The sequence below is a fragment of the Lethenteron reissneri genome, chromosome 45 (assembly GCF_015708825.2).
Source record: "Lethenteron reissneri isolate LAM-NWPU_2019-01 chromosome 45, ASM1570882v1, whole genome shotgun sequence".
In the NCBI taxonomy this organism is placed as follows: domain Eukaryota; kingdom Metazoa; phylum Chordata; class Hyperoartia; order Petromyzontiformes; family Petromyzontidae; genus Lethenteron; species Lethenteron reissneri.
In genome coordinates, this window is record NC_083823.1 from 2,575,021 (window position 1) to 2,601,557 (window position 26,537).

General features: G+C 49.7%; 1 protein-coding gene across 4 annotated transcripts in view; it reads right to left on the reverse strand.

Annotated features, from left to right (window-relative positions):
• Positions 1-26,537, reverse strand: part of LOC133353981 (diacylglycerol kinase delta-like) — a 70,672-nt gene that overhangs the window by 17,512 nt on the left and 26,623 nt on the right. The window contains exons 1-20 of one of the 4 annotated variants that reach the window (XM_061570542.1): positions 23,862-24,080; positions 17,622-17,726; positions 16,921-17,053; positions 15,537-15,643; positions 14,388-14,513; positions 12,596-12,698; positions 12,094-12,256; positions 11,612-11,720; positions 10,982-11,121; positions 10,051-10,135; positions 8,884-8,975; positions 8,321-8,420; positions 7,218-7,397; positions 5,389-5,545; positions 3,745-3,963; positions 3,114-3,236; positions 2,107-2,188; positions 1,857-1,967; positions 878-974; positions 392-499 (exon numbers count right to left, since the gene is read on the reverse strand). In XM_061570542.1, coding sequence (XP_061426526.1) covers positions 392-499; positions 878-974; positions 1,857-1,967; positions 2,107-2,188; positions 3,114-3,236; positions 3,745-3,963; positions 5,389-5,545; positions 7,218-7,397; positions 8,321-8,420; positions 8,884-8,975; positions 10,051-10,135; positions 10,982-11,121; positions 11,612-11,720; positions 12,094-12,256; positions 12,596-12,698; positions 14,388-14,513; positions 15,537-15,643; positions 16,921-17,053; positions 17,622-17,675 — 2,289 coding nt within the window. In that variant the 5' untranslated portion in view covers positions 17,676-17,726; positions 23,862-24,080. Of the gene's footprint in view, positions 1-391; positions 500-877; positions 975-1,856; positions 1,968-2,106; positions 2,189-3,113; positions 3,237-3,744; positions 3,964-5,388; positions 5,546-7,217; positions 7,398-8,320; positions 8,421-8,883; positions 8,976-10,050; positions 10,136-10,981; positions 11,122-11,611; positions 11,721-12,093; positions 12,257-12,595; positions 12,699-14,387; positions 14,514-15,536; positions 15,644-16,920; positions 17,054-17,621; positions 17,727-21,843; positions 21,992-23,861; positions 24,081-26,537 lie in introns of those variants that run through there. The other 3 variants (XM_061570541.1, XM_061570540.1, XM_061570538.1) reach the window with 3 other exon arrangements.

Below are 26,537 nucleotides of genomic sequence, written 5' to 3' on the forward strand. Positions count from 1 at the left end.
GTGGTGGACCGATCATGGGGTGATAACGATGATGATGATGATGTGGTGAGTATCTGACAGGTGTTTTCGTGACTGCAAGGATTCATATTCTGGGTTTTTTCGGTAAAGTCACGTAGGTAAAAAATTTAAATTGATAAAAGTAAAATAAAATAAAAATCACGACGTTTCGGAGGCAACACAAGCTTCCGTCTTCAGGTGGAACTGTCACAGCACGCTTGTGTTGCCTCCGAAACGTCGTGATTTATTTTTTTAAATTTACTTTAATCAATTTTAATTTTAATTTTTTACCTACGTGACTTTACCGAAAAAACCCAGAATATCTGACAGGTGTGTCTGTGACGGGTGTGAGCGACAGAGGCAGGGGACTGTGAAAGAGCACTCGCCAACTCACGTCGTTCTCCTTGGTGCCTCCCCAGAAGTTGGTTCCTCCCGCGTAGCTGCATATGTTCAGCACAGCTATGCCCTGAAGGGAGGGCAGGGGAATGGGCTGCCCATCGCACTGGGCATTGGGCAATGGGCGAGGGCAGTTGGGGAATTTCGCACACGCGGAAAGACAAGACACACGCACGAATGTGGATTTGTAAATTGTCTGAGTGCAACAAATGTAAGAAGAAGCTTCATTTCATTTTCAGCATCAAAACCTTCATCTGGACAATAATTGCTATCTGTACAACGCATGAAAAAAGATCATGCTCACCGACTTCAAGATGGACTGGCTTCTTGCCAAACCTTCGCTCCTCCTCTGCTACCCTCTGAGTCTGGAAAGTCCCTCCGACTGGTCATCCACACTACCGACCCACCGCTTCCCAGCTCAAGACCAACCTCTAACTCCTCCGTCAAAGACTCTCGACGGCCGTGACAACGAATGAGTCCTCACCTCCAGCAGGACCCTCTGCTCGAGGTTCTTGTATGTTTTCTGAAGCAGCTCCTTCGTGCCCAGGACTCCGTACCACATGATGTTCTTGGTTCGACTCCTAGACCAAGGAGGGGCACAATGAGACCGCAGTTTGCGCGCCGGGAGCAGTGGTGGAAAAGACAAAAAGCGATCGCACAATGTGAGTCCAGCAAAGCGCGTCCAAAAAAAAACCCCTCACGATAAATTAAAGTTTTCCCCGTAAATTGGCTACATTTATAGAATGTCTGCTTGACTCCATGCGATGAACATTTCTCTGTAGCAGGGCGTGTGGGAAAGTGTCACCCCCCCCGACCATACAACTCCCTCCCCCCACCTCGCAGTGCATGGATTAAAACAGCTACTCAAAGGGATCTCAGCAGTAGTTCTATAATATCTCCTTCCACGGGTATTTTTTTGAATGACATGGGGCGAACCACTGGTGTGGGAGAGTTCCGCAGGAATGCTGCGTGCCATGACGAGGACGATGGCGCGATGGGAATCAAGTTGGGAAACACGAACACACCTTATATATAGAGAATGTGAAGATTTAGGATGAATACTCTTTGGTTCTTTCGGTAAAGTCACGTAGATAGAAAATGTATAGATCACGACGTTACGATCGCAACACAAGCAACCGTCATCAGGTGAAACCAACACAGCAGGAGGACTGCTAACGTAGGAGAAAGAGAGCTCCTGCTGCTGCTGCAACACGAGGTTATAGAAGCTTTTGGTGGGTCCAACCCAAGGGTAAGTGGGCGGAGCTAGAGAAGGAATTTGTATGTAAATGTGAGGCGGCCCAGCCACCGAGAGGTGTGCCAATGAGAAGATTAGCATGTCAATGTCAGAGAGCCGGGCAACAGGAACAAACTCAAGATTGATAATGGTGTGTTGGTGTTTGGAGCGTGTGTTGGCGGTAGGGTCGGGGTGAGCGTGGAGTGGCGAGGAGGGCGAGAGGAGGCACCTGTACTTCTCCGGGTGTTCCTCACGACGATTGTTGAAGTCGAGGGAAATCTTGGCGTCGAGGCCGATGCCAAAGTAATTGTTCATCACGCACTTCTCCGTGTAGCCTTCACTGTGAACGCGCAGGCCACACACACAGAATGTTACACACGCGTGCGTACATGCACACGCGTGCGTACATGCACACGCGTGCGCACACAGCCAAATACTCTAAACGCGCACGCACGCACGCAAGCACCACTGGAACTCACAGCGAGTCTGCGTCGGGGGCGATGGACGGGGAGACGCAGGCGCCCAGCGTGAAGAGTGACGCAGTGAGGCCAGCACGCAGGCCTGCACACGTACACACAAAGATCCCCGTTATAGCCTCGACAGACTTTTCGGCTAAGTGCTGTTAGCGAGCACCTATGAAGGCTGGGAGGGTACACGAGGGGGCGAGTGGCCAATGCCACGCCAGACCGCCTTTGTCTCCCGAGTGGCGATGTTTACGCACAGCTCCAGGTACTCATTGGAGGCCGAGTCGACCTAGGGGAGGCACAGGGCCAGTTCAGATAATTGTGTTGGCCGTGAGCGGGAAATTAAGTCGGGTCGCTCGTTTCATAGCGCGGTGCAATAACCACTACACCGCCGCTCCACGTATACACAAAGACACAAGCACACAAAACAAAGACATAAAAAGGCAAAGATCCTCCCAGTATAGCCTTAACAAACTGTTGGGGCAAGTGCTGTTAGCGAGCACCTAAGACATACACACACGGGCAACCAAGGCCACAGGACACATCACGCTTGAGACAAAGGTAACACACATCATCACCATCACGCTGTTGACTCAGCCCATCATCAATCATCATCTTAGAATGGAAGTGTCATAGGTAAAACACCCATCAGTGGCTCTCATCTTGTAGTTGCACACCTAGCCAGTGAGTCCCAGTGAGAAATAGCGGGGACACTCGGAGACATGGAGAGACATGGAACCATCGCACATGAGATGCAGGGACAACGGCAGACACAGAACAAAGCGGCGCACATCAGAGGCAAGCAGTCTCACAGAGACACGATGACACGAAGGGCCAGAGCGTGACAAAAGCATGTGTGTGTGTGCGTGTAGCACTCGCACCACCACTCACCACCCCCCCACCTGTTCCTATGTCGGCCTTAATGGCGGCTGATAACCAAACGGGCGCTCACAACTAAACGCACGCGACAGCGGACCTGTTGTGCGCGTGACACGAGCCGTGTGCGAGTGTGTGTCATTTACTCTGGTTGATGATGCGCGTGTTCAGAATCGGCAGATTCTCTTTGCTTCCGCTGAGGCCTGCGACTCCAAACACCCCGGGGGCCCCTGAACCCAGCAGGCTGCTCTTGCTCGAGGCCCTGGAACCTGCACAGACAGCCGGGCCGCTGCCGTGAGTCAACGATGTAGCGGAGTTTTGATCAAAGGGGCACACTACAGGCTACTTGTGGACAGTTTAACACGTAGGCTTTCGCGACCAATATGATTCATAATCAACGTTTTTGGGTTAGACAGCGTTATTTATAAATGTGTTGTAACCCTCCACCACCCGACACGGCCAATCAGTAAAAAAGTGTCACGTTGACAAAAGACAAATAGTTCACTGCTTTAGCCCACCGGTGTGTTGAAGCGTGAAACCACAACATTTACAATTTTTGAGTACGACGTTTCGCTGGTAATTGCATCCAGCATCATCGGGCAATTCGCCAGAATGGTGAGGCTCTGCTCCGTCTCCCGTTCTTATATACTTGTGGACAGTTCTACAAAGGCAACTTTGCGGTCAAAATGTAAAAATCGTGCTCGGGATACGAGGTGTCATTTCACCCCGACGCTCTCCAGATCACCCCCCCCCAAACATTCCGAACCACTCTCTTACTTTTGCGGGCGAGGCCCGATCGTGAGCCGAGACTTGGAGCATGCGTCGCCGGCACGGCCGCGGCGGCCGAGTCGGGGGCAGTGTCGTCCTCGCAATCGGCGGCGGCCGCGGCGGCGTCCGGCGCGGAGCTCACGGTGACCCCGTGGGCCTCCGCGGGGGGGTCGTCAGGGTGGAGGCTGCTGCGGTGGGCCTGCGTCTGCGCGTTCTGCTCGTCCACAGCTGTGGGTGAAGCAAAACGTTTGAGAAATAATTACTATTTTCTATAGCAAGTGTTGTTTGGTAATGCGGCATATGCCCAAGATGTCGTCAAATATTTAAAAAGCTTAGGATTTTGAGCCTGGAGAGTGCTTGAATGGATGGCCACTAGCATGCCCGAACACATGATTGGGTGATACTGTACTGCACTGTTTTACAGACACAAGTAACAAAACACTCTACGCATTCGTCAATACCACTGCCTTAAAATATAGAAATTAATGATGATCTTTAGGCCAAAATGGTGTTAAACACAGAAGTCTAATCCCTCTCGCCTGGTATGTGGGTCGTGGATTAGATCCCGACCCTGACGCCTGTATATTTGGAGTTTGCATGGCTCTCTCTTCCCGTGGTCGCGTGGATTTTTCTCAAGAGTCCTCCGGTTTTTCCCTCCACATTTAGAAAAATGCACGAGTATTTTGCTGCAATAAATTTCCACGTGATAAGCCACTTTGTTGAGCTATCATTTTTAGCCCGGTCGCTTCGAAAAAGATCTACATAACTCAGTGGTAGGGCCTTGCCTGGAAAAAATATATAGTTTATAGTTGTGGCCAGGTCGCTTCTGGCCTCTATCCACGGCCTCTCCATTCACGTGCTCCGTGAGAAAGGCCACACCCGAACAAATGGGTTGCAGGGCTCTGTGTTGAGCAGCAGGGGGCAGTGTGGGAAAATCCACTGAACCACACACTACGTTCTCACGTCCATGCTCTCCCCTGCCTTCAACATCACGCAGCACGGTAAAGCATCAGCAAATAACTCCCATTATGGCAATGACCTGGCCAATCACCCCCCCTCTCCTACTATTTGGGTCTTTCGGTAAAGTCACCCCCCCCCTCCTGCCTGCTGTGATGAGTCCAGTATGCTGCATACCGTCAATGCAACTGGAAATGCCTTTCAGAATGTGAGGATGTTGCAATGTAACGTTGTGAGAGGGAGGATGTGCAATAAAACATAACCCACGTGGTGTGGGGGAGGGAGGCCCTCATCCAACAGTATACCGGCATTGCCAGCCAATAACACAATTCAAACAGATGTACTAAGTGTAAAAGTAGCGGATGGACCCTGGCACGTGATATGGACCGATTTGTAGCCCTGGCAAAGGTCTTCTGCCAATCGACGTTTCATGGTCGATGTTTCGCCACAGTTACATGTGCGTTTAATAGCAATAGGCAGCAGTAAACAGGCAGCAGTAAAACATTTTAAGTGCCGGTATGAAAGCAATCAGTCCTGTAGCCCACGTTCAGTTTGTGGGGCATAATAGCCATTTTCTGTACTCTTTAAGCAATTGGGAAGCAACACTTACTACCCAGGAACAAAAAAAAAATAGTTACACAGTGTTATAGGCGCGTGCAAGTAGCGTGCGTGCGTGCGTGCGAGATGAAGGCCCACCCTTCTCAGCCTGCTCGATGATCTGTCGGATGGCCTTCTTCAGGCTGTTGGCGCGCGACATGAGCTGCTCGCGCGGTCGGAACACCTGGGGCTTGGAGGAGCGGCGGGGGGGGCGGGGGCCCATGGAGGGAGGGGAAGCGTCTGGGGCAGCGTCCGCCTGAACTCACGCAACACAGGAGAGGGTAGGCGGCTGTGGGGGGGATGGTACGCGGCTGTGGGCAAGACACCCGAGTCCTGGATTGATCGTGGCCGATGATGATGAAGACGGCAAGTTGATGTGAGAAGAGATGATGGTTTCTTAATTGATTTCTGGGTTATGCCACGTGAATTATGATCCGGACAAATTCCAGTCGTAAGACCCGGCAACGGGCAAAATTGTCATGCGCATATGCGTTTAACGCGCGTGTTATTGTTGTTTCAGCTCACCCGCTTAAATTGGAGAGAAATCTTTGCAACCAAATTTAGCAATCGGATACGATGATAACTTGAAACTCCACGAAGGAAGCCAGAATAAACGTGCGACTTGCTTTGCTTTGTTTGGCTATGCCGGGTGGCGGGTGGCCTACGTGGTTTAATCCAAATTTCATTACGACGCATATTTGGCTACGAGAAAAGCAGCGTTTTCGAAAATGACCTTCAAACTTTTGTTGACAAATTCAGGTTCGCTCAGGGTCCGCGAGGAGGCCACATTTCCCCCTCAACGTACGCGCTCGCTCTCGCAAAAAAACCACGAGTAGATTTCCATTCCCACCATGAACTGGGTCACTACCAGTTCAATTCAAATACATTTATAGCTGCCCAATAGGGGTGAGAAAAACCTGGTCACGTTCAATGAAATAAAAACAATTAATTGATAATATCCCTCAATACTGGCAATACCACAGTCATAACAAACAACGTTATTATTTGCCAAAATAAAACCATTAATATGGTTAGCACAAAATGTCATCTGACCTGTAACAGAATGGCTATTTTACTTATCCGGCTAAGGAGCAATCAAAGAAGCGTGAATTTTATTGCCACACCAAAGCCTCCTTTCAACTCAGAGCAATAACTACGATTATATTAACCCAAGTCGCCAGGTTTATCGCGCAGTGCGCCAACACTCCCCACTTATACAGATGCGCGCACATGTGCGAGTACAATACACACGTAAATATTGATATACATGTAAATATACATAAGCACAAATACACACAAACACACATCGATGAATATTCACTTGCCGTCTCTTGTCAATATTTAGCGTTGTAATTTTAATTAATCGGGGGAGTACAGTGAGGGTTCAACCTGACCAGAGAAATTTGGCGACCTACCGTCTTACGTTGGACATGCGTACGAATGACCTTTGACCTAGGCCGAAAACCACGACACGCCGGATAACCACAACAAGCGGCGCGTGGACTGCTGGGTGACGTGTGTCAAGGGGTGCCACGGTGGTGAGATGTTAACTACCTCCCCTGGTATGCAGGAGGTCGTGTGTTCAATCCCGACCCTGACTCCTGCTGTATATTTTGAGTTTGTGTCTCTCTCTCCCCGTGGTCAAGTACATTTTTCTCAGGATCCTCTGGTTTTTCCCTCCCCATTTAGAATCAATATGCGTTTAGAGTATTTCACTGCTATTATTTTCCTCGTGATGATAAGCCATTTCTTTGAGCTAAATAATTGTGGCCAGGTCACTTCTGAAAAAGAGCTATTTAGCTCAGTGGGCCTTACCTGGTAAAATAAAAATAGTTCATTTTAGAACTAATGGGGAGTTCCAGGGGGTGGCGACGGTCAAAATAACTCTGCCCCATCCACCCAACAAACCCCCCCCCCCATCCCCATACCAGCGATGGGGTCACGACCCCCTTCTCCTTGGCTGCCGCGCCTCCATCGGGGTCACCCACGCTCTCAGTCTCCTCAGCGATGGGGGGTGTTGCCGTGGCGACGTGGAGGGTGGCGGTGGCCTGAGATTCGTCGTTCAAGGTTCGCAGCAGGGAGTCGAGCTTCTCCTTCAGGACGGCACACTGCCGTCGACACCACGCAAGCACACGCACGCTTTGACACCTCGGACCATCACGATGCATCCATTGATTAAATGCGATTCTTGCAGCGCGTGAGTGCGTGAATGGATGATTGCGATTTGCGTGTATGCAAGCATGAATATGCAAGAATATGCGTGAACGTTTCGATTTAAAGCTTTCGTGACTGCAGGGATTCATCTTCTTGGTTCTTTCGGTAAAGTCACGTAGAAGGGAAATAATAAAATAATAAAAATACAACATTATAAAATACAATTCTCACAGTGAGAATTGTATTTTATTATGTTGTATTTTTTTCCCTTCTACGTGACTTTACCGAAAGAACCAAGAAGATGCGTGAACGTGTAATACCGGTGTGTATGTTGTTCTCTAGGACTAGAAATCATCGTCTGGGAGTAGTTTTACAACCAGCTGCTTACCAGATGTTAACCCCATTGCAACTGGGCTTGGGATCAGCTGGTGTATCGGGCGTGTGCATCAGTACGAGAACGACAAAGGTGGCCAAGCGTGGTGCAGGCCACACAACCCCTGCTCATGAGCACCAGTCTTAATAGAATATGTATATGAGTGTGTGTATATGAGCATCTGTATGTGATTGCATGCGGAAGAGTGTGTTTATGGAGAGCTGTGCGAAGAACCCGGCGACCTGAGTTAGATTCCTGCTCATGGCCAACACCAGTGACGATTATCTGAACCGGTACTGGGACTCCCCTCAGTCGACTTAGCCTCAAATGAGCACCTGGTGCAGTGTGTAAACATCTCCACTGGGGAGACAAAGCGGTCGTGCGTGGGGCTAGCCACCCACCGTTCCAGCCTTCATAGGTGCTGCTACTCGCGAAAAGCACTTGCCCCAACAGTCTGTAAAGGCTATACAGGGGACCTTTGTCTGTGTCTACGAGTGTACAAACCTTCCGCGCCATATTCTCAGCTTCGCGAGGATTCTCCGTGGTTCTCTCATAGGCCTTGCCGACGCGAGCGACAAAATCCTTCACAGTTTCACACAGCACCCTGCCAATACAAAGACACACCAACATATCTATACATACATACACATGCAAGAACATTCGCACATAAACACGCATGCGCACATGCGAGCACGTGTGAAAATGCATGAATAGTCAATTGGGAGAATGAGTGAATGACAGAGTCAGTGAGCTGGCTAGTGAGTGGGTGATTGAGCGAATGTCAGTGTGAATAAACAGGCCAGCGAGTGATCAACTGGGCGAACTGGAGAGTGAATGATTGAGTGAATAGACAAGACAGCGAATGCTCGATGGGCGAACTGCTGAGTGAGTGAGCAACTTTACGCGTGAATGACCGAGTGAGCGAGCGGGTACAAGGGTGGACAAGCGAGCGAGTGAATGAGTTAACTATTGATTTAGTGACTGAATAAATTATAAAGTGAATGAACGATTGAGCGAGCGGGCAAGTGAATGAGGGAATGAAGGAGTGAGTGAGTGGGCGAGCTCACGTTGCGGAGGAGATGACGACAGAGTGTTGGTCGGAGTTGAGGATCCGCGTGAGATGCTCAGCCACGGAGTCCTCGTAGGCGGCAATCTGCACCTAGCAGCAACGACAACTCCACCATCACCTCTTGCACTCACCACTCTCACTCAACCTCTCATGCACTGACCACTCACTTACCCACCCACTCTCTCACATACTCACCCAGACTACTCCACCATCACCTCCTGCACGACCACTCACTCACTCTCTCATCCTCTCATACACCCACTCACTGACCCTCTCACACACTCACCAAGACAACACCATCACCTCCTGCACGACCACTCACTCACTCTCTCATACACCCACTCACTGACCCTCTCACACACTCACCAAGACAACACCATCACCTCCTATATCCAGACACTCATTCATTCACTCACTTTCACACCAAGACAACTAAACTTTCCCCAACATTGCCAGCACTCTCTCACTGACAGACAATGGTCACGCTCACTTTCCCACACGCTCTCTCTCTCTCTCTCTCGCGCCTTCTCACGCTCTCTCAAACGTGAGATTATCCGATATGCAGTAGACGGCCAAGACCACACACAGTGAGAAAATGCATGCGTCAATCTGCTCGGGTGTTGCTGTGGTCGTAACAGTCGACTCAAAAGAGTCAAAAATCTACAGGTTCAAACCCAGGCCCGGCAGTCAATTCAGCCCATCACTATCAGTCTTCCCTTAAGGTGAATACAAAAAAGCCCCGTTGTGTGGGAAGTCAACAGCGTTCATCCGACGAATAGCCTCGTCCTCGTCACGGCAAAGTGGAATTTTAAACATGGTCTAAGGATGGCTAACCGAGCGAGTGCGCGTAGTCAGTACGCGAGTAAAGCGCAACGTGGAAGCCCTTTGTCAGCGCACTGCTGGACGCGTACAACCCCAGGCCGTGCGGATCGTGGGGCTTATCTGACCGTGCTTCACCATGCTGGTCAGTGCGGGTCGGCAAAGGCGGGCAGGAGGAGCATAGACGCAGAACCGCGGGAGGTACTGCACAACGATGGGATTTTGCCGCACTACCCTCTATGGCCGCAACACAGCGAGCGAGTACCCCACGGATAATCGGAATTGGGTAGCAGGGGCTCAAGGTGTACGAATGCAGCGTGCGAGGTCTGTTGTAAAGAGAAATCACCCTTCCATCCTCGTCTTCGCCGTCCGTCACCATGGAGACGCTGTTCCGCATGGCGACCTGAGTTTCGTAGGTCATGATGCTCCACCTGGGGGGGTCAAAGGTCAAGGCCCGGAGGTCATCGCGAACGACGGCCGTCGCTGCCACCGCATCCTGGCTGTCATTTCCTTCCTCCTGCCGGATTGTGCAGGCGTGGCAGGGGGGAGACGTCGCTAGTCGAAATCGTTTGAAGGTGGTGGCGAAACGGGCTCTACTTTAGGCATGTGGGATAAAAAGAATAATTAAAATATACAGATCCGTCTCAATCTACTGCTGGATGAAGGACTCCCCCCCCGCCCCCCCACACCAGATCAGTCATGGGACATGTTTGACCATACTTCACCTCGTTAGTCAGTGCGAGATCCCGAAGGTGGGTGCCTGGTTTATAGAGTTTTGTATGTCCAATTAACGTAAATGTCACATTTATTAGGATGCCTGTTTACACAGGACTCTTTGAGGAGGGTCCTGCCAAGTTTTCACTGGGGGGGGGGGGGAGTGATAATTGCTTTGTATATTCCAATAGAGTAATGTAGGGCATAATTTGTATAAAGTATGCATGCATTGTAAATGATCTATTCTCACAAGCACAGTTCAATGCCTTTATTGTCGTCATCGTCACACCAGTGACACAGTCAACTCAATCTCCATTAAAAATCATGGCCACGAAAACTCTACATCATCATAATCATAATTCATCAATATCATAATCATCATATTAATCCTCATAAAAAATAATCTTTCTAAGTATACACAATTACCGTCGTTGTTATCATCATCCTTCTGGGGTCATTTCAGATGGCCACCATGGCCACTATTATGGGAAGTCAACAACTGTGGTAGGCCGAAGGAGATTCCATGCTAACACCTGCCATGGGAAGGTGTAATTTCCACTGACCGGTCAAGCATCTTAGTGCTGGCGCGTTCCAGCTTCTCCAGGATCTGGGGCAGCTGCGTGTCGTCGTCGCAGGCAGCACCCCAGCCAAGGACCCTGGCCAGATCGTTGCCCGTGCCCAGCGGGAGAACACCCATCTGACACTGTGGGGAGAGTAGTGTGTGAGCATTACCATCAACATCAATCATGAACATCATCATCATTGTCGTCGTCGTCGTCATTACAATCATCAGTTTCAACGTCTGCAGCATCGGTGTTATTCTCAATCCTGTGTGGCGCTGCCGAGGGTATACATCGGTGTCAGAGCCGTTAACGTCAATTAATATCATCGTCGTTGGCATCGCAATCCGAACACAACACTCGCTGCAAACGATGAGCAGCCTCATTACAACGGCAGAATGCTGGCTGGCTGGAAACGCACAGATGTAACGCCAAGGTGGCGTGCTGCTCACAAACAGCAGGTGGTCAAGCCAGATAACCGCTTCAGGAGCAGGGGAATGTATCGCTGTGATGTCTCCTCCTTATTTGTGGATCGGATATACGCATCTGCCACGGTTTGTGCGGATGCGGTTTAGGGAGCCTTCATCATCAACATCGATAACATCACCACCACCATCATCATCATCACATCACCTGCTTGTGCAGGTTGAGTTTGTCAATCTCCGAGAGGACCCAGCCCACGCTGCCATCGCCCCCGCACACCAGGATGCGGAACGTGTCAAACTTCTGAAACAAACGCAGCCTGGACAGGGCAGGAGTGGGGAAGGGCAGTGTGTAAACATGTTTATAGACGACAGCCCATCTGTGTACAACAACAACAACCACTAAATATCGGTGACGTCGCCAGGGCGCTTGTACCAGGCCATGTGCACTTTAAGGCTACGTGAAGTGTCGAATGCACGCTGGCAGGAGGTCACGGGACAGACCCAGGTACCATGGGTTGACTGAGATGACTGGCAAAAACCACGAATTAGAAAACATCTGTCTACACAAGCATGCACACAAGAGTAAGTGTGCACGGACACGTGTGCGTGCGTGTACATACACACGCATGTTGCGTGCGTGTACACACACACATGCGTGTTGCGTGCACGTGTCTTTATGCGCGCTCTCACCCCAGGTGCGGGCCGCCGTTCATGAGGTCGAACACCTGCGCCGGGTTGAGCAGCTGCTTGAACCGGCGCAGGAACTTGACGCCCTGGTTGTCTCCGCTTTTCGAGTTGACGAACACGAGCAGGGGACTGGAGCACGAGGGGGGGCACGTGGCCTTCCAGAAGCCTGCACGCATGCACACACAAGACAAAGATTCCCCCTATAGCTCTCACTGACCGTCGGGGCAAGAGCAAGGCCAAGAATGGCACACGTGCGGGATTGGCCATGTATGTGTTTTTTGTTTTGTTTTAGCTATGGAAGAAAAACGGAGAAAACAGAAGAAAACCGTGTAGGACAGGGGGAAGAACGTACGAACTCTAGACAGAAAGACATCCGAGTACGGAATCGAATCCAGGCCCTTTTTGCTTTGAAGCACAAGCGTTACCACTGCGCCATCACCCCTCAGTGTGTCTTTGCACGCACGCGTGCACAAGCGTGCGTAGACACACGCGCGTGCACCCGTACCGTCCGAGTCGATGCTGTTGAGTGCAGGAGGCGGGATGACCGACACCTTGCACTGACCGAGAGGGCACTTTCGGGGCAGGGCATCTCGGCAGGCCCCATGTACCTACCAGAGACACACAACCACGACAATAAACAACAACTGGAGCTTGCTAGTGCTGAAGGCAATCCATCCCTCGTGAGAATTCCTGCTGTCCACCATCTTCACCCACTATATCGCAGTGTATCCCAATCTTCAGTGAGGCACAGCGATTTGCGAGCAGTCTCCCGCTCCTCAAAAATGAGCTTTGAGGCAGTGCTGTTCACAGCCCGGAGCCAGTGGTGGAAATTCCTCATTTTGGTTGTAATCCCTGCATCTGCGTTACAATGAATGGGATACTATTGTCTTATTCTTAGGCTGCCAGAGAAAGTCATTTACACGGATCGAGATCCTGTGCATGCTGGAAAGTAAGACCTCTTATGAACAGATGTGGAATGAGATGCTGAAAATTACGAAAAAGATGCAGACGATGGCGTGTTTGAGCGTCTCACAACACTCGTATCGAACGTTGCGTTTTTTTTGCAAAGCATACATTCCGGACAAAACCAAGAAAACTGAACACAAATCTCCAAAATAACCCAGCGGCAACTCGTGCGGTCTGAAACCGCGGGCCGTGGAAAATAAAAACGGATTGGCACGGCGTAAAGTGCGTCACAAGCGGTTTGAAAGTCAACTAAACGTTATTGCTTATTTATTTTATCACGAGGCACGTTAAGTTCAGGGAAGTGGAGGCTTATCAGCCCGTTGCAGTGGTGCGCCAGTCGCCACGTGCGGACGTCACACAAGACGCAAGCAAGGCTGGATTATAAGAAACCGGTGTCCTGTTGCGGACCCGTGTGATGCAAGTGCTTACGGGAGAGAGCGGGGGAATGGGGAAATACCCCGAGCGGTGGCGATTGACAATGATGATATCACATTGGCTGCTAAGAAACGAGAACATTTACGCGTGGGTTTAACTCGAAGGCGTTTGTCTCACTCGGGCGGGACATGTCAGCACGTACGTAATGTACGTTCAACTTCTTTCGCACCCTACGCAGCCAACCGTGCGAATCAGAGGTGCGGGGGAAGGGCAACCAACTAAACACAGGGATGATAGCCGAGGGTCGAGACCAACGACAGAGCGGCAGCCGAAGGTGGCAAAGCACGCCTGAGAAGACGTCCGTGGGCGGCTGTTACATCGCAAGACCGAGAGGGATGCGCCGATGGCTTGGGGAAGCCTTCGGCCAGCGGCGAACTTATTTGACGATAAAGACGGGCGACGGAAATCCTGATATAGCGTTCTTAGACTGTTGGGGCAAGTGCTGTCAGCGAGCACCTATGACGGCAAGAACAGCCCACGTGGTGGTGGTGTGGCGAGGACCACGCCCGGCTTCCGTTTGTCTGCCCACTGCTGATGTTTATACAATGCACCGGGTACTCATTTAAGGCCGAGTCGACCAATGGAGGACCCAGGACTGGTTCAGATCAATTCCTCACTGATATATTGGACGAAAGCGAGAACCGAATTCGGGTAGCCAAATTTGACCTCAAGTATTAGGTATTGTAGAGTAGTAACCGGGCGTTCTAGATTTCTTGTGACCCCCCATTTAATTCTCTAAAACGTCATATTTTTGGACACTAATCGGTGTAGAAAAAGAAATGAATAAGAAAATAAAAACAATGTTTGCAAGTCACAAGACATGTGGACTGCCCTGTACACTAACCGCGATGCTACCACTTCCCACGAACATTTGCACATTCCCAAAAGAGCCTTACCATTGCCTTGCACCAAAGGCACCGCCAGTCCTGCAGTCGCATCACGCTGCCGCACGTCTTGTCACAGACGGAGCACCGGGCGCTCACCGGCAGGTTCCCCTCCAGCCACTGGTGAGGCATGGCTACCTGGGAACAGTAGAGAGGAGCGCAACAAGCGGTCAGAGTGTGAGTGAAGGGGTGGTCAGGTGGTTCAGGGTGACACTGGGCCCGCGTCGCTGAGATCCTGGATTCAAATCCGGTTATTGCCCCACACCCCCCGCCTCTTTCTATGGGGCTGTTGCTGGTCAATGCTAGCATAGGTGGCAAGTGGCATCTGAAAGCAGTCCCAGGCCGCTTGTCGTTCAACTTAAATCGAGTACCTGGTAGAGTGTATTAAACATCAACATTGAGGGAGATAAATATGGCCAGGCACTCTTCTGGCCACACCACCTCCACGTGTGTCATCAGCTCGAAATATGCAGTCTGGTCTGTCTACGATCAATCGTGGGTTTAACGAGACTGGATTGAGTAAGTAGCTCACAGATCCTTGAAAGATCTGGACAGTCTATTAAGTGAGCTCCTCCTGTAGGCGAAATTGCGTTGGCTTGGTAACGTAGCCCGCAAGCCCAGCCACTGCATGCCCAAGCAGCTTCTCTCTTGCTTGACAGAAGCGTAATGGGCCCAGCATCGGCTAAAGAAGAGGACCGGCCGATGTGGTATGGGAGAATGTGGACTGGAGTGAACTTACCAATGATTGGTACCAGCAGTGTCAAGATTGGCCTCTGTCTAGGAGGTTCATGAAATATGCTACTATGCATTTGGAGGCAATTTCTCTCCAACAATAACAGAGGGTGGAGGAGCAAAGCTTATAAAAATGAGCAGGGTGTGAGGCAGATAAAACACAAAGTTGGCAGAGTGGAGGGCACAGGGAGTGCCATCTGCCAGTCATCTCAGTCCGTGAACCCATAACAACAGGGTCAGTGCCGTGAGACATCCTCTCAGCAAACCTTTGACACTTCAGTGGGATCGAAGGGCACCTAGCCTGGCACAAGTGCTGTGGTGACGTCACTTAGTGGCGGCACATGGCAGTTGTTTTTGTTGTCTCTGTGTATATGTGATCGTATGCGTCCGTGACTCAGGATGTGTTTGTTGGGCAGGGACATCACTCACCCCGTCCTCATCCTCCAGTATATCTCGTCCGATAGATGCCAGCGTTGTCCACTTGCAGTTGTTGGTGGCGCGGACAGCACATCGCTTGTGCGCCTTGAACTTACAGACTGCACACGCAATGGGGGCGTGAGAATGTGAGCGAGTATGTGTGTTTATCTTCTTGGTTCTTTCGGTAAAGTCACGTAGAAGGAAAATAATAAAGATAGAATGTTTCATAATTATTTTATTATTTCCCTTCTACGTGATTTAATGTTTTATTATTTTATTATTTCCCTTCTACGTGACTTTACCGAAAGAACCAAGAAGATGAATCCCTGCAGTCACGAAAGCTTTAAATCGAGTATGTCTGTTTTCACATGCACGTGTGGGTATGTGGATGTGTACATGAAAAACATGAAAAATTGAAAAACTGTTCAGGCTGGGCCTGCCTATGCTCCGCTCTGGGTTTAACCTGGTTGGATCATGCGAGTGACTCACGGATCCTTAAAACATTCGGACACGGTCCCAGGTGAGGATGCATTAGCTGGGTCATGTAGCCCAAATGCCCTGCCACCGCATGCGTAAACAGCTTATGTTCAAGTGGATAGAGGAGGCATGGGCTAGAGAAGAGTCGGGTTGATGTGATGCCAGAGGACTTTGAGCTGATTAGATTTGCTGACAACTGGTACTGGTGATATCAAGATCGGCCTAAAAGTGTATCTAACCTGGCACAAGCGCTGTGTTGTTGTGTCATGACCGCCAGCTCAGCAAAGAATGGTGATTGCGGTTGTTGTGTCTGTAAGCACCCTCGCAGAACAGGCCACGTCTGAGTGTGTATGTGTATGTATTGGGTTCATTGTGCATCGAGTGTCAGTGTATGCATGTCTCTTGTCAATGCGTGCATACATGCCTACACACGTGTGCGTGTTTTCCTACACACGGTGTTTGTAGGCAAATACGCACACACGCCACTAAGCGTGTGTGTGCATGTAGATCAGTGCGAGTGTGCGTGCATGCAGGAGTGTGTGCACGCGTGCGTACGTGCCTACACATGGTGTGTGAATGTGTTACGTTCGACACTTCAAGTGGCCTCAAGGTGCACATAGCCTGGCACAAGCGTCGTGGTGACGTCACTGCCACTTAGTGGCGAATGGCGGTTGTTGTTGTTACGTAACCCCCTGCCAGCGGGCCTTCGACACTTCACGTGGCCTCAATGGACACCTAGCGTGGCACAAGCGCCGTGGTGTTGTCACCGCCGCTTAGTGGCGAACGGCGGTTGTTGTGTTTGTAGGTGTGTGTGCTTACCTACACATGGTGTGCGTGTGTGTGTGCATACGTGCACGTGCGTGTGCATACACACACGGTGTCTGTATAGACGTGTGTAGGTGTGTGTGTGCGCACGTACCCTCGCACGACAGGCCGTGTGACGTGACCCCAGACAGAGCCTCACGACACACGTTGCAGTAGGTGGGGCGCGCGTGGGAACACGCGTACCAGTTGTGCAGTCCCGAGAAGTGATCCATGCTGAGCTGGGACGGCTGGCGGGGGGGGGGCGACACCACACGCGCAGAGATTCGTCGCTACTATCTCTACGAACGTTACCCAGGAAAGAAAGCCTTCCCGAAGCTCAAGCCACTTTTTCAGGAGGGTCCTGCCAAGTTTTTCACGGGAGAACGGGGGTAGGGGAGGGTGGAGGCGGGGCGCAGGGGGAAATGTGGCCATGTGAAAAACTAAGAGTGAGATGAGAGGGGAGAGGTAGGAGAGTGCGTGGAGGGGAGAGAGATGAGAGGGGAGAGGCAGGAGAGTGCGTGGAGGGGAGTAGAGTGAGATGAGAGGGGAGAGGTAGGAGAGTGCGTGGAGAGGGGGGTAGAGTGAGATGAGAGGAGAGAGGTAGGAGAGTGCGTGGAGGGGAGTAGAGTGAGATGAGAGGGGAGAGGCAGGAGAGTGCGTGGAAGGGAGTAGAGTGAGATGAGAGGGGAGAGGCGGGAGAGTGTGTGGAAGGGAGTAGAGTGAGATGAGAGGAGAGAGGTAGAGAGAGGCGAGTCCATGAATGAATCTTGATGATGTAAAGGCCGATCTTGAAATCGTTCACCAGGAAGCACTCACTTCGTAAGGGTCTCGATTCTGTACAGACTTTAGCGCCGCGATCCAATCTTCCATCTCCTTACGATTCTCGGCACAAAGGATAAGCCGACGGAAAGGCGTGATAATCTGCAGGATACATAGACAGAGAGGGAACGACACCATATAGGTACATGTCAGCTGAAATTCCTTTGTCACACAGTCTCAACATGTGTCCCCCATGCCCAGTCACCACACTCCCAGGGCAGCTCCTGTTTGGCTAAGAAGTCAGAGGAAGAGCGCGAGTAGAGATGAGACAATGTGGTACGGAAGGACATTGCACCGACTGCACTTGCCGGTGAGCGGTAATAGTGGTTAGTCTGTGTACAGGCAATTCATTTAGGACGACAGAGAGCATTGTTTGTGTTGTTGAGGAGCACAGCAGTGATATCAATGAGCAGAGTGCTGGGCGGCTAAAAACAAAGCGATATGGGGGCAGTGGGGGAGCACAGGGGATGCATCTGCCAGTTGAGTTAAACCGCAAGACCTGGGGCAATCCTTGTGATCACCTGCCAGCAAGCTTTCACCACTTCGTGCGGCCTCAAAAGCGCACCTGTGAGCTACATGTGCACAGAAATTATACAAGTTCCCTTTTCTAGAATGCAAGCCGCTTTGTGCGAATTCAAGGCATCATCTGGACAGCGGTAAAATAAAATAATGCAATTTATAACGAGCGCAAATTTGCGGACGTAACGGCCGCAACTCAGAGGCGCGGAGCCAAGCTCAGAGTCGCACGAAAGCATGATTATAGAGGTGAGTTTTTAAGTGTCTCTTGAAGGAGGCGATTGAGGTGATGCTGCGAATGTGTAGAGGGACGGCGTTCCAGACTGTCGGGGCTGCCACCGAGAAGCAGCGCATAGACATGACCATCCTGGATCTTGAATGGAGCGACCGGTTCGTTGCAAATTACTTGCTGGACATCTTTTTGCAAACGACCGCGATAGATTCATCGCACGACGCAATCAAAGCCAGTTTTGCCTGTCACTCCAGAATAAGAATATTTATTTATACTGGAGGAATCCGATGAGCTATGAAGCTCTTTTTTTCACAGACGTCTAGTAAGGGACGGGTCAGAACATTACAACGAAGAATATAAAAACATGTCAGGAGTGCAAAGTATAGGAAAAGTAGGCAAATCACAAAAAAATATTCAAATAAAACTGAAATTTTTTATTTTACCAGGTAGGGCCCATGCAGCTGTTGGCGACCTGGCCACAAATGATAGCTCAACGAAGTGGCTTATCATTTCAAAATGCATAGCAGCCAAATAATCTAAACAATCTAAACGCAGAGTTTCGAAATGTGGAGGGGAAAGACCGGAGGACCCTGGAGAAAAATCCACGCGACCACGGGGAGAACATGCAAACTCGAAATATATAGGCGTCGGGGTCGGGATCGAACCCCCGACCATCCAGCAAACCAGGCGAGGTCGTTGCCATCTCACCACCACCTTGATCAAGAAGCAAAGGTCACACCGGGACAAGCCCCTCTGCGTACACTGGTGCCAGTGACCCTGGTGTGCAAGTGTATTTGCACACTTGCAAATACAGCTGATGCACGCATTTGCAAATGTTTACATATAGCAATGCAACATTCGCAGTCTATTTCTAAAAAAAAAAAAATCTCATTTTAACAAAGCTCAGTGCTCGTACAAAACAGAGTTAAAACTTTTTTTTTATGCCCAACGCCTTTGAAGTCCCCCACACTTTGCCGTTGCCTACTTCTTTATTGCCAGAGCCGGCCAGCAGTTCAACAATCGACAACTCAACCCTCCGGAGCCTGCACTTAGAAGTCTCATCGTCAGCATTTTCCTTAACGGCGGTTGCACGGCCTAGCAGGAGAGCCCTTCGCCGCTCGTTCACGGTTCGAATCCAACTGCTGCGGGTGTCCGAACCGGATAACAATAATACAGGTTATTTTTGGGTTAGATCGCGTAAATATATTAACGTGTCGTTAAATCCACCACCACCCCACACAGCCAATTAGTAAGGTTTGTCACGTAAACAGAAGGTGCCAATACATTACTAGTACAGCACTAACCGGTGTGTTGGAGAGCAAAGCCACAACATTTCCAATCTGAGTACGACGTTTCGCCAGTAATTAAAACTAGCTAGTTTGTAATTACTAATTGGCTGTGTCGAGTGGTGGCGGGTTTCAACAACACATTAATATATTTACGTGATCTAACCCAAAAAACCCTGTATTGTGGATGTTGGTCACGAAAGCCTCCTACGTGTTAAACCATATAACAATACTCGTGCCGTCTGCCGCACAGTAGACATTAAAGATCCCGTCACGTCATTCGCAAGAGTGGGCCATTGTGTTTTGGTGTCGTGGTCCAAATTTGAAGAAAGCAATATCTACCCACAATTGAATTGGGAGATATACTTACAAATCATTGCCTGCTACTGAGAAAGGTTGGCAGGAGTCATGAGACTCGGCGAGGATTTCCTGGGTAAATAAGTGTCGGAGTAATAATAATAAAGTCTTGCCCTCTGTTAGACAATCATCAGCCATTCTTCAAGGACCACTCTTTAGAGAGTCATCCAACTCGTGATTAGCAACCTCTGAGTGCCACTCCAACCTGCCCATCTCAGTAACCTGGCCTCCTCCACGATGCACACACGCCGTATCCCACTCATCGCAACCTCTTTTTAAATCCTTTATATTAAGTTCACTTGCTTGCTTACGACCGTGCAAATCTTTCGGTCGTTTTTTAACCCACTTCCCGTGATCCATTTTGCACACAGACTCGTTGTGCGTGACAATGTATTTTCGTGAATTTTTTTTCTCCAAAATTTTACACTTTTTAGGAAAAAATAAATTATATTTAATTACCAATTGCTTAATGGTGGCAGCCATTCATCTGACCCATAGGTGGCAGCCATCTCAAGCCAGAGGACGAGAGGACTCTAGCTGCCACGCATATAAAGGATTTATAGTGAAAAACTTTGTTTTTACGGGTTAATTTTTTCCCCCCCAGCGGTTACATCTGCAACGTTCCGTTTCTGAAAGTTCAAAATGCTTACCCTATCCAACCGTGAAATCATTGGCATCCTCGGCATCGATTCTATTCTCAAAATCATTACAGTGGCAGTTGCAATGAGACACTCGAGATGAAAATCTCCGTTAACGGACATTGATTTAAATAGGCCAGGTAATGTTGCATTTGCCTTGCTTTATGTAACTGATACTTGCCCTATCATCTGTCCATGTATTTGGACATTACCCCCCGGGTATTGTGAGCCTGCCTTATCCGTCTTAACGACCCAAGTGACTTATCTGCTTTAACGCTGCAGGTGATTTATTTGTCTTCACGACGCAAGTGACTTATCGGTCTTGATGTTGCAGCTGACGTACTTTGTGTTCGCCGTGCAGGCGACGTATCGGTCTTAAAAACGCAACTTATCCGTCTAAACGCTGCAGGTGATTTATCTGTTTCCAACCTGTAGGTAGTTATTTGGGGAGGCAAACTCTGGACTCTCACCTTGCATGCACACCTCACCCCTTATTTTCCCCACTCTTCTTCATCATCATCATCACAGTAATGTGATCAGCATCATCGTTTACATCTTCACATCAACAAAATACGCCGATCACAATTATCAATGTCATTTAAAATCGTCATCATCATAACATCACTACAATCATCATACACATCGCAATACTATAAATCACATCATCATCACAATATCACCCTTGCAAACAATCATAATCATTATCACCACCATCAGTTAAACCCAGCCTCTGACAATTCAATCCTCCATCAAGCTGTCCAATTGCTCCGTCTCACTCTTCATCGATATGTCTATGAGTGCATAGAACTGTTTGTTCTTCTGCCTGTCAGTTCACACGTGTGTCTGGCAGTTGATCTAGAAAATTAGTTAATTTGTCCGACTAACATGCCATCAGTCTGTAAATTCATCTGTCAGTTCCTCAAATATGCTGTATTATGTTGAACTTCTTTCGCACCATACGTAGCCAACCGTGCCAATCGGTGAAGCACGGCAAGGACCACAAACCAAACACGTTTGTATATTGTTGAATACACGCAGACATACATGTCAGGCAAAACATGCGTTCGTCACTCTCACTAACAGCTCTCGCCGTCAGTTCACCCATCTGCTCGGTCATATCTCAAAACGTTGGTCCGTTGTGTCTAACCGTCCATCAGTGCGGCCGTCCGTCTGTCCGTTCCATCACTCACAAACACAGACGTTCCCACGAAACTGCAGCTTGGGGGGCGAACGCGCAACTGCGCCTTCAAGCTCCCCACGTTACCCCCTCCAGCACGCGCTGCTCTTCGGCGATGGGCGCAGCGTCATGAGAGAGAGAGCCGCAGCATGTTTCCTGTTTGCGAGCGTGGATGGAAGTTGTGCTCGGGGTAGAGGGCGTTATAAGGTGGCTGGGTGGGGCCGGGCAGGGCAAAGGCGGTCTGGAAGGGCCAGATTAGCCAGTTCGATGGTCGGCTGGCTTGTTAAACCTCATTCAAATGAGCTTTAGGGCAAACACACACGTAATAACGAGCGTCTGTTTAAAGCTTACTGACTGCAGGGCCAAGTGCAGTTATAGCGAGCACCAACGAGGATGGGCTACGTACGCGGGTAACATTTTTGAACGGGGCGCCGCTATGCAAGATGCTGGTCACAAATGGTTATGTACGGTAATGCTGATGAACCCTTTTGATATCATCGTGTTTTATCCACTGCTGAATGAAATTGAAGAGGACGCTGCGGTGGCGAGATAACTGCCTCATCTGGAATACAGGAGGTTGTGGGTTCGATCACAACCCCGACGCCTGTATATTTAGAGATTGCATGTTCTCCCCGTGGTCGCATGGATTCGTAAAAAGCTTTGCGAATTTTCAGACAACAGCTGGCCCCCCTTCTTTGATATTGTGTAGAGTTATTCCATCCGATGCAAGAGCCTTCCCTTCAACACGCATAAAAACGTGATGCCTTACATCTGCAGGTGTGACAACCTGAACAACCAACTCCTCCACTGAAATATGATTAGTTTCCTTCAAAATATACACACATAAACTGCAAAAAAAGATCTGTATCAAATATGTTACAAATAATTCATGTAACGATTCAATGAGTATGTTAGAATTCCGGGTCTTAATTGGTTTCAGGAATCAATAATATATTTCGCGTTATTTTCGACCACAGGAAACGTCAGTGGCAAGTGATAGCTTAACCAGTCCTGGCCCACCCTCCACCAATCCTGAGCATGGCGAAGCTCGATTCATACAACTCTTATGACCGATACTGGGTGGATAGTGGATACTTCCGCACCTGCGATAATTAGCGATTCGTATGGTGCGAAAGAAGTTCAACATACACACCTGCATCGGCCTTCATCAAGCAGTGGGATTGACAAATAGCGGAAAATACGATTTTATTTTTCATACCATTTACCTATTCTAGGAAAGTCTTATTGGAGTCTGTGGAGGACATTTAAGGAGGGCCCTGCATTGTGTTGTTTGGCTTGTGGGAAGAAACCAGAGATCCCGGATGACAGAAATGCATACGAAGAGGTTAACACTCAAAACTTCGCACAGATCGGTTTAAACAATGCCTGGTATTACCGGATAGTCTCCCATTAAAGTACTACCCAGGCTCAAAGCCTCATTAGTTGCTAAGCTCCGAGTAGAACAAGCTGATTCACGGCAATTTGGTCACAGGTCACACAATTAAAATTATGTTTTGGCTATCCTGATGAGATAACTTTAAATCCAGATCCAAATTGAAAGCCAAATAGTAAGTTACATTTTACTTTGAACCCAACAATGCAGCCTGCACATTCTTTAGCAGACACCATTCACCTAACCCCAGAACGCACACATTGGTCAAAGACAAAAGACTCCCCCATACAGGCTGCACAGACTGTCGGGGCAAGTGCTGTTAGCGAGCAACTCTGAACGCACACGATGGGATGGGTGGCCAGCACCACACCCGGCTTTCTTTTATCAAATCAGTGGCGATGTTTACACACTGCAGCAGGTACTTATTGGAGGCCGAGTCGACCTAAGGGAGGCCCAGGACCGATTCAGATAATCGTCACTGGCGTTGGCCGTGAGCGGGAATCGAACCCGGGTCGCGAGGTTCGTAGCGCAACGCGCGAACCGCTACACCACCGCGCTCTCTACAGACACACACACACAGAGACACACACACATAGACACCTGGTGAGACACATCCACACAAAATCCCCAGGCCTCACCTCCCTCCGTTACGCTCTGGGGGCTCCGTTGCTGGGCCCACGGGCGCGTGGTCCACGCTCCCTCTCCCTCTCTTACTCTCTCTGCGAGTCTCTCCTTCTCTGACCGTCGCGCGCCGCCTGTGCCTCTGTCTGTGCCTCCCACTCTCTCTGTGCTTTTATCTCTGCGTCTCTCTGTCTGTTTGTGACACTCCTCTTCTGGATCTGTTTCTCTCCGTCCAATTCTGTCCGTTTCTGTGTCCGTCAATCTTTGCTTGGCGACCTTTCTCTCTGCCCGTGTCTCTATGCCGTCATTGTTACATCTGTCTATTTCTCTGCTTCTGTCGCTCGTATTTCTCTCTTTCTCTACGTCTCTCTGTATCGGTTTGCGTAAGTGAGACCGTCTTTCCAGGTGTGTGTACGTATCTCTAGCTCTGTGGGTGTACATATCTGTAGATGTGTGTGTGTACACATCTCTGCCGCTATGTCCATTTCTCTCCCGGTCTCTCGGTTTATCTCTCAGTTTGCCCTTCACTCTCCCTCGCCACGTGCCAGGCAGTTTCATTCTCCACCTCCCTCGCCTTCCGCTGCTCCCTCCCCCCTTCCCCTCCAAGGAGGGACTGGCTTGGATACGCGAACTCTAGAATCGAGAGGGACTGGCTTGGAATTGAGAGTTTTAGCAAGTGGAGGAGCAGCCGTGCTGTCACAAGCCCAAGGCAGTGAAAACGACCAATAGGCTCAGGCCTCTGCGCCTAATCGGTAATACCTAATATCGAATGTATTGACGGTAAACCAGGCCACTGTCGGGGGCACCGACGATGCGGAGGCCGCTTTCCCGTCTTGCGAATGGCTTTGCACGAGGCGGACATATCGACAACGACACCACCCACTTTAACACGCAGGTTTTCGCGACAAATGTCGTGAACTAAAATTTTAAATTTTGTGGGTTTTCCTCTCCAATATGCTGAACGAGTAACTAAATTGGTACGTTCTGATTAAGTGAAAAACCTTTAAAATTGGCTGTGTCGAGCGGTGGCGGGTTTAACGAAACATTTATTTTCACGCGATCTAACCCAAGAAAAACCTCTATTATGGAAATAACCCACAACTAAAACGTACATTTTTAATGCACCCCTAAAGTAGTAAACGTCTCACAAAGTGGAGAAGGAGGGGGGGGGGGGGGAAACGGGGGGGGGGGGGGGGGGTTGAGCCAAGGGAAGGAGAGAACAAGAACCAATTAAAGGGGGGCTCGGAACCACGGGGGCTGAAAGGGAAAGTGTCGAGGAGAGACTTGGAAGCAGAGAGGGGAGCAGGTGGAGTTGCCCGCCGAGAGATTTCCAAAGGGTGAGGGAGGAGCTGTGGCCAAGAGAGCAGCCACCCGATGGCGGAGCAGCGGATCGAGGAGAAGGCCAGAGTCCGTGCAGCGGGGGGAGTGGGCAGGGACGTGGCGGTGGAGGAGAAGGTTGCAGGGGTGGGGAGGAGGGGGGGGGCAAAGGTGGTGGATGGATTTGATATCTCACTTCTTTGATATGGATTTGATATTTTAACTCGTAGCAGCAGCAGCAGCAGCAAATACTCTGCTTTTAGCCAGAGAAATAGAATCATCATGCCCCAGGCACCGCTTGCGGTAGAACACACACAGGTGCACCGAGTGACATATTTCCTATCCAATATTAAATTGCTTTCAGGCATCTAGTCTCATCCACCTGCGCTCACTGTTGATTGTAGACAGGTTTTAGAAATGGTGGGAAGGACCTTTTTATCACAGAGTCGATTCAATAACAACATGCAAGGCCATTGCCAATCAATTTCTTGATGAAGCTGTTCACAAAACCTTTCAACCGTGGGGGTTGTCTGACCATACTTCACCACGCTGGTCAGTGACGGTTGTTGAAGGGGGTTCCAGGACCGGTTTAGAGCTCGCTCGCCACTGACGTTAGCCATGGCCAGTGGCCGATAATTTAATCACTTCAACACCAATGTTAGCCGTGGCGAGAATTGAATTAAAGTCGTCAGGAGCGATTCAGATGTTGCTCGCCACCGATGATGCTAGCCGTGGTCGAGAATCGAACTCGTGCAGTGCTCTAACAATTACACGTAACTACAAGAAAAAGGCAAAGATCCCCCTCGTATAGTCCTCACCAGATTGTTGGGGCAAGTACTGTTTGCGAGCATCTATGAAGGTCGGCAAGGCACACAAGCGGGTGGGTGGCCAGCACCATATCCGGCCACCGATGTCTACTCACCGCACCGGGTACGCATTTGAGGCTGAGTCGACCTAGGAGAGACCAAGACCAGGACCGGTTCAGATAATCGTTACTGGAGGTGGCTGCGTTCGTAGCGCGGTGCGCTAACCACTGTGCCAACCGCTGCACCACCACTCCTCGACTGCACATAAATACATACAAACACACGACACACATTCGTACCAATCCATTCATGACCTGTAATGGAAATTGACAGGAAAAATAACGGAACAAAGGAAGAACGGCTCGGAGAAGTGAGGTCGTAGAACGCTTCACACATACACAGCAGCACTCAGCCAGCAGTGCTCTGAATTCATAAACAAATAAATGAGGGTACAAGTACAGACGGTATTTGCACCATTCTTCTGGCAACAAAGGCGATCACAAAACCGCTATGGTTATGCTTTGTCAGCTTTGCAGAACATTGAGGTTAGAGCCTCGAGGTTGGTTGTCA